Genomic DNA, 11,737 nt, shown 5'->3' with positions numbered 1-11,737 from the left:
TCATGAAATGAGTTAACTCCCCTTGGCGCTGTCTTCATGTCAGGAAAAAGCTGTTAAAACTGGTGTCGGCCCAAAAGGTACCATGGTCAAAGCTCGGCTGAAACAGAAGAAATGTATATAAATTAATAAATAAATGACTAAAATGAAAGAGTTAAAGTAGCTGATTAATGAACACAAAAACAGAAAAGTGTTTTATATAGATCGATTAGGGTTCATGGCCATTTAAGGATGTGTCAATACTTGGAGGAACCCAGAGTATCAAAATAAAAACCACCGTCCTTCAGCCTGAATCTATTACCTATTCCTGACCAGTCTTAAACATTTAATTTTGAAAAAGAAGACTATACTGTTTATTTTACAGAACCAAACAACACTATATCCATTTGATGAATTTATATATAAAATATTTGACTTACATATACAGATAATAGAATAGTGATTATGATAAATAGATAAATACAGGGAAAGAGAATTATTCGGCTTGAATAACTCCTAATCACAGAGTATCACACGAATTCAGAGAAGTTTACCAAATATCATTGAAATACACATCATATTCTAAATATTCTAAGTCATCAGACTTCTTACATGTACCCCCCCCCCCCCCCGGGCCAGGACCCTAGCCCCTGTGTCATACTGCCCCAAGCCCCTGTGTCATAATCGTGACAAAAACATCTTCTGTATAATCACTTTCTAAGATATTGGTTCATGTGCTAAGCTATATTAACAACATATGTGTAATGTGATTTTTTTCAACAAAATCCACCAATTTACAGTGTCGTTATCAAGACAGAAAGGCCTCCGTACTAAAAATAGCTACCAAATATTTATAAAATACAAGCAAAATACCTTCAACACTCGATTTCCAGTCAAATACATGCAGATTGGGTTCAGTCAAATGGTGTCCAGGGGACGCTGAATGACGGAAACGTCATATCCGGTTGTCATCCTATAGAGACCGCAGAACCAAATGATTTCGCTATATACGATATATTAACGTTTGCCGCTGTCAAGGTTAAATGGAGTTTTCAAGTCTGGTCACCTGTCACTAATTTTGAAGAATGGCATCTCGCATACCTGTGAATAAAAAAGAAATAAAGATCTACCATCTTGCTAAACTTTTTATGTGGGGGGTGCCATCTTATGTTGAATTCCACACCAAAAATTGACCAAAATATTCATGAAATTCTAATATTGATTACCTCCCCCTGTCAGACACACACTTGACAGAATTTTAAAATTTCTTTATATATTTTACATCTACATGTATTGCCCAACCCACACATTAAACATTTGAAACTGATGCACCCTGGATACCCAATCAGCAGGCTCCGACACATTCACCTCTCTATGAAATCTTGTGCCCAAAAGGGGATTTCCAGGAATCTATTTTTGGTTTGATTCTGCGGTCCCTAAAGAATATGTAATTAAGCTATTTTTACGTACAATACTTTTAGAACTTAAAATAGCAAGAAAAATATTATAAAAGTGTAAATATTTTAATGAAAGACGACCTACAAGGGTATCGCTATAAGATCATTTGACGAGATCAATGAGAAAGAAGATTACGTAAGAAAGTTTACTTAAAGATGCTCCACCACCGACAGATATAAACTTTTTAATTATTTGAACAATATTTGATATTCAATCGTGTGTTCATATATTGATTAATAATGTAATCGGCAATTCTTGAAAATGCACAAAATGCTGCACTTTTTACACTACACATCATATCGCAGGATCAGCAATGCGATGAGCTGGGGAAGTTTAAAGTCGACGGCTCTTTGCGATATTGGAATGTAAGGAGCGATCTGATTGGCTATTGGGAGGAAAAGTGGGACAAACTTAAATTTAGACTTCGTCTCTATAATAACATGAATTTTTGCTTTTTGGAGAAGTTAAGTGATTTATTTGTCGATAAGCAAAATGTCGAGTGTAATTAAGACGTGTACATTGTTAATGATTTTTTTAATTTCAGTTTTTTCGCTCAAAAGTTAGTAACAGTTAATATGTAGGGTATTAAATATTACATGTTACCCGCGTTATCACGGCAAATAAGGTTATCTATTAAATGAGTATTGATATAATTTCAGAACCCGACCAGAGCCTCGACGGACCATACTGCGTTTTGATAGAGATCCGATAAGAAACCTGAGTACTTTATATTGTATGTACATATTTAGTGTAGACGAAATGAGTTATAGTAAGTTTATTACCGATACATCTAAAATACACACACACTGTTTATCCGACTCAAAAACAATACAGTAAATATAATTTTGAGCATTAAACTCTCACATCGATTAAGATTATAAATAAAATAACTGTTTATGTAATAACACAACCAACCAGAACACGGACATACCGTATTGATAGGGGATCAATATCAAACGTGAGTATTTTGTATAAATTTATAAATAAGTACACAATATGTTCATCGAAGGCTATACATATTGAGGGTTATAATGAAAACATGCTATTTTAAGTTGTCCAATAACAAGTATAGATGGCATACACCACTATATAGTATATTTCAAAGTGTATGAAATACTTTCAATACAAACGTTATGTTTTTATTGATGAAATGTGATAAAATTTCAAAACTACAAACGGCTGATAAGCAAATAACTTCATCATAAGGAAAGTGATTCGAAATTCAAAGAATTATGTCACCTAGGATATCAAAAAATACAAATGTAGTTTTAAAATTATTATCAGATTTAAAAAAAATAATTGAGGTTATACACCGTATTGATATATATGAAATACTCTTAAACGTTATGCTTTTATGAATTGTATTTGTTTAACTTCAAACAGCTTAATTACAAAATTTTGAAATCCACAACATTTTGTTAACTAGGATATCAAAAGTAGCTTTAAACACCATAATCAGATTTAATTTAATGATTCCCTGTGTTTCAACATATTCAACATTTTTTTTTGCATGTTCTTATTCAACAGTATTAATTTTAGATTCCACAAGACACTCCGCAGAAGGGACGACAAACATAAAGTTTGCGTTGTATCTGTACTTGTGAAACGGGAATGAATATCTCAGCGTTCTTAACAATATTCGACATACTAAAAATTGTATACAGTTCAGCAAAGACGATTGTCATCGTAATCTGTCAGTCTATCGGTACCTTCATTATAACGACCCGGGATAGCTATCATGATAATATCGTCTCCCATAAAAGCCAACTACCTGTATATACACAAATATTATAGTCTTTATTTGTTTCCATAGAAATATTATAAAACGCGATTTTTTTTAAAATAGTGGAAATGCAAATAGTATCATTTGAGAAATTATTCCAAATTCAAAAACACTTGTTTAACTAAGTTATCATCAGTAGCTTTAGAAATCGTATTTACATGTAGATTAATTTCCTTTATTTTTCGTTGCACACTCTGTTTATGTTTTAACCAATGATATTAAAGTCTTATATGCATATTATCACGAAGGGGATTATTTTTGTACATGCAATCATTTCACTAAAATACCGTTCTTATAAAGAAAAATATAGCTTATTCATTAAAATAGATACGAGTTTTACAAAACATTCGACAGACGCATATCCCTCCGCAGAGAGGATGATAAACAAATGTGAATGTTTTGAAAACATATGCATTCTGGATTAGTTTAATAGATGTATCCAATTTAGCAATATTCTCAATATCTTTGGGTTATGAAGTCATAGACAAAAGACGAAAGGACATTGTTTCATAAACGCTTAGAAAACGACTGTGCCGCTTTTAAATCGCGACAACGTTATGTATGTATGACGTAATTATACTTGACGTACATTATCTATGGAAAAATAATCTCAAAGATCTAACTATTAGTAATGAGTGTGAAATTAAATTATTTACAAATGTCTCTTATAATTAAGACCTGTATATTTTTGTGTTTTTAAATCTAGTTGTGTCATTCAAAAGTATTTTACAAGAATATTTTAATTTAGCAGTGATGGAATTTTAGCGTATTAACCATCATGGAATACCCGCGCTATCACGACAAATAAGCTTATATATAAAATGAGTATTTATTTAATTTCAGAACCGACCACATTCACGATGGACAAAACAATGTGAGCTTTTTAATGAGGATCCGATATCAAACGTGAGTAATATGGATACATTTCAATATATGAGTTGAAAATATTTGCTTAACCCAAGAGCATATTAGGCATTTCTGTTTTTTAAGGATAGTATATATATATATATACACAATACCGTTACCTCCCCTGCGAGTATTCAATATCATCATTTACTACATTTTTGTATGATGTCATCTTGTATCTAAGCTAAAGTAAATAAAACAATCGCCCGAATATGGCCTGAAAGTTAAAGATATTTTTTATTCTTAATATCTAATGACGCACAACGTCATTTGAAAGTTTAAGTATATAAATATATATATATAGTTTACAAAGTCATATCACTACTTGTTGTGTTATTAGGGTGCATATGGTCAGTTTTGAATTCAAAGCTACTGAGGGTAAATGTTGATGTTTTAATAAAAAAAATATCACTCCCTACACTTGAGCTTTTGAAACCTTATTTTCCTAATTTAAATGTTTTAATATCTGCTAAATGGACATGTATATGCGCATGAGATATGGATAGGACGTTGTATCATTAAATTAACTCTCGAGGTGTTCACGCCGTACGCATACCGTTATGTGTCTTGATGGATAGCAGTTATCTTTCATCGAATGTGATGGAAACTGTCATATTATTGTAATGAGTGCTAATATGCAATTTATTACGTTTTTTAATCTCTACTCTTGGTCTAAACAAGCTAAAGGCTAATTGATACCAGATGCATTATCATCACCAGCGATTGTTCTGCTTACTAAATTGGTTCCGCACATGGGGTACACATTGGGAAAACAACATAATAAGAATATAATACAACATATTTATGCTCTAATTATTGAAAAATGAAAAAAATGCATGTAATAGAAAAGATGCACGTAACGTTATCATTTTGGTTTGATATGCTGTCTTGTGTTGCTTGGTTAATATTGATTAAACTTATCAAAAGTGATATTTTAACTCGGGTGAAAAATACTACATACATGTATATTATCAACAGAAAACCTTACATTCAATATGAAAATACCGTATTGGAACCTGAAGTAGCATACTAAAGAAAAAAATGTTTAAATATGAGAAACGTATGCTATCTCAGGGAGTGGTCACACCTCTTTTGTTTACTTGATTATCAAGCGACTGCCTGGTATTTTGGGTAGGTTAGTAAAAATGTACTGGGGACAAACAGGGCAGGGCGTTAGGTTATAGGGGGCATGGCAGGTAAAAAAGGACACGGCGCGGCACCATGCTAATCGGGGTTGTGGGAAACATGCCTCTAATCAAATTTTGACATATAATTCATACACCAGTGAACAGCTAAATTAAGCAATCATTTCTTAATATATATTTTGTTGAATAGTCAAAAATCCAAATGTGAGTATTTCTGATGGACTTTGTCATAACATTTAATCATTTTTCTGCATAGTCACAAATGAAAGTATATGAGTTGTTTACATGTATACTGTGCACTTAATAGAACGATATCATAATGTCTAACGGCCCGGCATGAGTACCGGAAAAAGCGGTTTCTGAAGCGAAGTATTGACGAATGTGGTACGGCCTGCAATGTATTATTATTGTTAGGTTACGAAAATGGTTGGAGTTCAATATAAGACAAAAAAGAAATATATATTTTTACCCGTTTTATCAATATATATAAAGACCTCGAATCAATGCACCTTCACCTAATCAATGTGTCTGTTTAAAATGTGGTTTCAGATGCGTACAGAAACTAAAGAGAAGCATATTCCTCAGCAGAAGGTCCAGAATATGGTTACAAACGTGAGTATTTTTCAATACATATCTTCGCCATGCAAATCCGTTCTCTTGATAGGTAGAGTTGGTAGAGTATATTGTCTACATTTTACAATTTAGAAAGAAAATGAAAAATACAATTATCTGATCTCTGATATTCTGTGATCTCAAATTAATTCTGATTAAATTAAACGATTTATTATTTAAACTATGACATATTACGCATGTAAAATATACAAAAGTATAAATAACTGAATATACAAGTTAATGTACATTTCAGCCGATAAGAGATTTACCTCCATTGACCGCTAAGGTAAGCTTGTGATGACTGCAATAACGGAAAATTACGAGATTAATTTCATAATCCAGTTCAGGATTAAACAACCTAAAAAGAAATATGAATTATAAAAATGTAACTGGATTTCTGACAGTATTCAATGTCGGATTAAATGAGGTTTTAGCTTTTAATACCTGAAATAAACACAAAAAAAATCAATCGCAAAAGATTGAAACTGAAAATTACAAAATAACATCAGTACACTTTATTCAGATTACTAAGTAGTATACCAATATATTTTGAGAGGATAGTTTTTATAGTATTTGATCAAAGTTAAGCATAAAGGTTAATTACATTACTTATTTAGATAAATGTTCTTTGCGTTTTACTATACGTATCCGTTTATTGCAAAGTCATCTTTGTTTTTACTAGGTCTGTGATAGCATTTTCCGTAAAAAGGTGTTGCGGATTAATCATATCGGAATCTGGCGTTTTGATGAAAACGATTTTTTCACCTCGGTGTCAAAGGTAAGGAAAAATCAAAATTTTTTTTTTAAAAGTACGTAGAAGGGCCCTTGCACTATTTTCTATGTTTGATTAATTGAATTTTAAGCTCAAACTTACACCACTCTTACAGTAATACTGTTTATGTAACTAATTTGACTTCCTAAAAGAGAGTCAAACTTCACGGATATTTCATGAATGTACACTGATATAGTCCTGAGTTGTAATCTATAATACTAGTCATATTTATCGTGGTTTCTTAAAGGCCCACTACCTTTCCGGAGCAAAATTTAAAGGTTTCTTAAAAACATTAATAACAAAGAAAATTTATATATCGATGCTTAAGATGAGGTTACAACACCAAACATATGCAAGATTTCCTGTCTAATGTACGATAACAGTGGAGATTCATTTCGCTGTTTTGCCGTCTGGCGCAGTGATAGTCAACTACCGCGCGGCATTTAGGACGACGGCGGGAAACACAAAACGACCCGCGTTATGAAAATTTACATTTTATTTATTCTAATTAAACAGTTCTGAAGGTGATGATAAGTGTGCTAGTAAACGTAATGTTAATAACTTCTGCGACTCTACAAAAATTATTGATCTCGTTTTACATTCCTATTTTAAAAATTAAAAGCCGTTTCGGAAAGGTAGTGGCCCTTTAAAATTTCTCTTTTTTCTCTATATGTCATTGGTTACTTATTTTGGAGTTAATGCAAAATTTAATGACGGAATGACAATGAGTTTACCTAACAAATCAATTTAATTTCACGACAGACCTGGAATGTCGCCCAATGCATCAAACATGTTAAAGATTCCCTCCGTCTTCGATGTGATGTTGATCTTTGGGTGAAGAATCAGTGTACCTTTCTAGAGAAAGGGAAGTCACTCTCTGACTACGCTGGACTGACCAAACTCTTTGTTGTGCAACGGCCCGAGGAAAGGGATCCGGGCGCTCGCTACAAGTCACAAGAACCCGACGTTACAGACCCATATTGGGAAGGTGACTGTGTTTCGATGTCTTGTGGGCACGCTGTTGGTAAGTTGTCATATTAGTATAACGTTTTATCCGTAATTAGCGCCCAATGCGCTTAAAATGTAACAAAGGGGCTATTCAAAAAACATATTTATGTACTCATTATTTCTCAACGACAAAAAATAATCACAAATTATACGTTGAATTGGCCTAATATTTGTTTCTGTAATAATGGCATTCGTCGTGCCATTGATCTATGCCGGTTGTATATTTCCGACAAATACTACATAAAAATATGGAATCTGCAAAAAAGAAAAAAAAAATGATTCAATTGATCTGTTTTTATTCTGATCACCTTTCCTGTACTACCTGCCATATTATATACCAAAAATGCAGGTAATTATAATACGTTTAAGAAATTTCTGATAACATCCCATTAGGGGTCACGTTCTTGTGACCTTTGAATATGACCAATCATATTGCTGCTGGCATAATCTTAATATGGATAATCTACATATGGAATATGTATCTGAAATAAGTAATAAGTGCATTTAAACAGTTCCAGAAAACCTGTTTGAATATTATTGGCATGCCATCAAAAGTGGAAACATCGAAGTCAAGTGTCCATATGTACCGGACGGAAACAACAAACGCTGTGAGGGCATATGGGAGCTCAATGAAGTAAGTGTTCTGGCCTGCCTGACTGCTGATGAAAGACTCCTGTTTCTAAACGTGTTGTTTACAAACTGGCTAGACAGAAACAAAAATGTCTATCTCTGTCCTCAATGTGATGAAGCTATCATTGCCACCTGCCAAAATTATTTTATGTGCTATTATTGTGGGCAGAGGGATGAAAACAACACATTCTGTAGGAGATGCTTGCAGCTAGTGATCCCACCATGGATGATGTGTAAAAACTCAGAATGTCAAAAAAGCCTGGAACAAACCAAATCTCTACTGAGTACATGTCAGGAGAGAATAATTGTAAATGTTCGTGGTTGCCCTGTAGTTCGCGCATGCCCAAAGTGCCAATGCATCATAGAATTCGACGACAGCGATCACTGTAAGCACATGGAATGTCGTAATAGAACATGTAGGACCAGATTTTGTTTTATTTGCCTAAGCATCCCAAACAACGCAGGGCATTGGCCGTGTGGTAATGCTTTCGGCCCGTGTACACCTGCTCCTCGACAGAAAGTCAACATACATTTACCGCTCTGATATCAACGTAGAGTATACATTGTGTCCTGATAGTTACTTTTACAGATAAAACTGTATTGTGTGCCGATGAAGGAACACAAAAATACCCCTAGCTTATGTATATGGTAGGCAAGCAAGAAGTTAGTATTTGATGATTTTCTTCGAAGGAACTTCACCTTGAGGAAGTGTATTTCATGCAGGTTTGACGATAGTATGCCATATGGTGTGATATTTACATTGTACTTACATTATAGATCATGTCTCTGATCTGTTCTGATCTTTATTTAGATATTATCAAACCTCGGACAGAAAGACTCCCAACGGTTGGCGCAAAAATGTCACGCGATGAACCCAAAAATGTACCGGTTATCAGTAAAATGTATCTTATTAAGTACTTGTTATTATTTCCGGAATCTGGCCGGGAAGTAGGTATTAGAACTTTTTAAGTAAATGTCGGAAAAAATGTGCAGATTTGTGCGTCATTTTATTAAATCTGATTAGCAAATGCATGCAAGAGGGAGAGGGTTAATATAGGCATAGCCTGTTGCCCAATCCCAATTGTAATACTACAATCAAAATATTCTGAACTGCAAAGGCTAATGCAATCATTTGGACACACTCAGTAATTTTGTTTTAAGTTTTATATTGAACCTACAACAAAGTTTCATTTTAAATGTATAATTGCAATCCGATTTGAAAAAGACACAACTCACCATTTTGTTTATGGGGATAACTTGTTTTTGATTTATCTTATTCCTCTGACGAGCAGCAAAAAAAAAAACTAACTGCTCGAAATAAGTACATTGCATTCATATAGCATTTGCAATGTTTGTGTTGAACTTAAAATACTTTCATATATTGTTGTTACTTACTTCCATTTTGCGGAAATATGTTTTGTTATTCATTTGCACTATATTGTACGTAATTGCATTATTTGTTCTTACGCTATTGAAGATTAATATATGGGGATTGAATTTCGTTTTTATGTTAACCATGCTTGTATGGAGCAATTCCTCTAAGAATATATTCTATGGGGCGCGTTAGCGCCCCATATTGAATATATTCTTAGAGGAATTGCTCCATACAAGCATGGTTAACATAAAAACGAAATCCAATCCCTATATTTACACTCACACGACTTTTTATTTATATTTTATGCAATAAAATCGTCATTTGAAAGTGACGTAATTATTCAATAAAAGTCGGTCAAAAGTGGGAGGAGCTTACTCATTTGAACAGCGAATGATGGCGCTTCACGTAAGGTAGAATTATTCATCCGCGAAAGACAAAAAAGTTCAATATTTTAGTGTAAAATAAACATGACAAACAAAGTAAATTTCAGAGATAATTTTATTTAATCAGATCAGAACTTTAAATATATATTCAATTTTGCTAAAAGTTAATGTATAGCGTAATAACATAAAGAATTTGTACACGGCCACATGTGTGAACTCGGTGACCGTTATTGTGCAGCGAGGCGAAGCTGACGCACGCTTACACACTTTAGTTTGCCGAAGTTGGCAAAACACCGATTTTTAAGTAGCTCAATGTGTTGGAGATGTCGTCTGACTTGACGGTATTACATCCTTGGTAGCCATGTGATTATAATCTAATCTTCGCTTAGATCCATATCGCCATCGATAGATGAAACAAATTCACTTGTGTTCGATGGATATGAACAATGTATTTGTGGTGACGCGTAACTGTCAACACGTGGATTATTAGCGGTGCATGTTTTATAATACACATGATTAAATACTCAAAGAACAAAGACAAGATGATATGTTTATAACTGACCTCTATCAGAGGGTCTCACGCCCGTCCATCCCAAAGACTCGATCGTAGGACGAACATAGGCACAGAGGTAATGTTTACATTTGACAACCATCATTTTTAACAAAAATGAAAGCACGTCGCCCCGGTCGGGATATTTTTTCCGTTTCTTTATACAATTGTTAATTTTAAAATTGTTTGAATCATATATAAAATATAAAACATGTATATATCGTTTACATTTTTCCATAATTCTATGAAAAACAACAATATACACGTAATGTTGCGTCAAAATGTAAACAAAGCCATGTGTTTCTTTTAAAAAAAGTAGTCCTTTTACGTTGCACAGAACATTTCCTTACGCAAGTTCAAAGTTCAATGTTACCATGCAGTTATGGTAAACAAAATCGGCTAGTATTAGCGTATAGTGACCAAGCCTAGCAAGTGTAAATATATCACTTTGTATCAAACCAAACACGTGTTTTTCATGTTTTCTTACATTATAAAATACATTTTAATATTAATGAAATGCATACAATGTACATATCGTTTAGACTGAACAATATGCCAATATATATTCTCTATTTCAGATTCATTTTTGTACAAGGATTCACTTTGAAAATAGCAATTAATTGTATATCAATTTGAATGAGATCAAACAAAGTATATAAATATATCCCATCGGTAAATGTTTGCACATCATATAAATATATAACTTGTTTCTACTAGAATTTCATATCATACATACCAAAATTTGATAGATAAAAAACGTGATGTACATGTAGCATTTTAATCCAGCAATTCAATTTCATTATGATAGTGGATAAGTAAACTATGTGATGTCATAATGGCAGACTAATCTATCATATACGAAAGGATTATTTTTAAATGCATTATTGAATACTTTTTCATTGATAATGACGTATCCGCAATTTCCCAATTAACTTTTCCGCTTGCCTTATAACCATTCTTTTGTAATAATGTCTATCCTATCAGTATGAATATTAACAATCTATTAGTGTTAACTATATCGATAATATCTACATTGTTATTTAAAACGACATTTCTTAGCACACGAGTCGTGCGTGCAGACCGCATTGCTATTTAAATATAACAGGGATAGATTGTCAGGCCATTCGATTTAGTTAGGC

General features: G+C 33.1%; 1 protein-coding gene across 2 annotated transcripts; it reads left to right on the top strand.

Moving 5' to 3' along the window:
* Positions 1 to 1,560: 1,560 nt before the first annotated feature.
* LOC138306259 (E3 ubiquitin-protein ligase arih1l-like) lies at positions 1,561 to 9,685 on the top strand. 2 transcript variants are annotated; one of them, XM_069246669.1, is made up of 7 exons: positions 1,561 to 2,166; positions 4,061 to 4,123; positions 5,818 to 5,880; positions 6,134 to 6,166; positions 6,563 to 6,658; positions 7,415 to 7,676; positions 8,173 to 9,685. In XM_069246669.1, the coding sequence occupies exons 3-7, from the start codon at positions 5,818 to 5,820 to the stop codon at positions 8,832 to 8,834; spliced, it is 1,116 nt and encodes a 371-aa protein (XP_069102770.1). In that variant the 5' UTR covers positions 1,561 to 2,166; positions 4,061 to 4,123; the 3' UTR covers positions 8,835 to 9,685. The 2 variants fall into 2 exon arrangements, with proteins under 2 accessions (XP_069102770.1, XP_069102769.1); XM_069246668.1 differs by lacking the exon at positions 1,561 to 2,166 and having other exon boundaries at positions 3,486 to 4,123.
* The last annotated feature ends 2,052 nt before the right edge of the window (positions 9,686 to 11,737 follow it).

The sequence above is a fragment of the Argopecten irradians genome, chromosome 13, assembly GCF_041381155.1.
Source record: "Argopecten irradians isolate NY chromosome 13, Ai_NY, whole genome shotgun sequence".
Classification (NCBI taxonomy): Eukaryota; Metazoa; Mollusca; class Bivalvia; order Pectinida; family Pectinidae; genus Argopecten; species Argopecten irradians.
The sequence above is the reverse complement of the archived record's forward strand: the minus strand, read 5'-3'. Positions and strand labels throughout refer to the sequence as shown.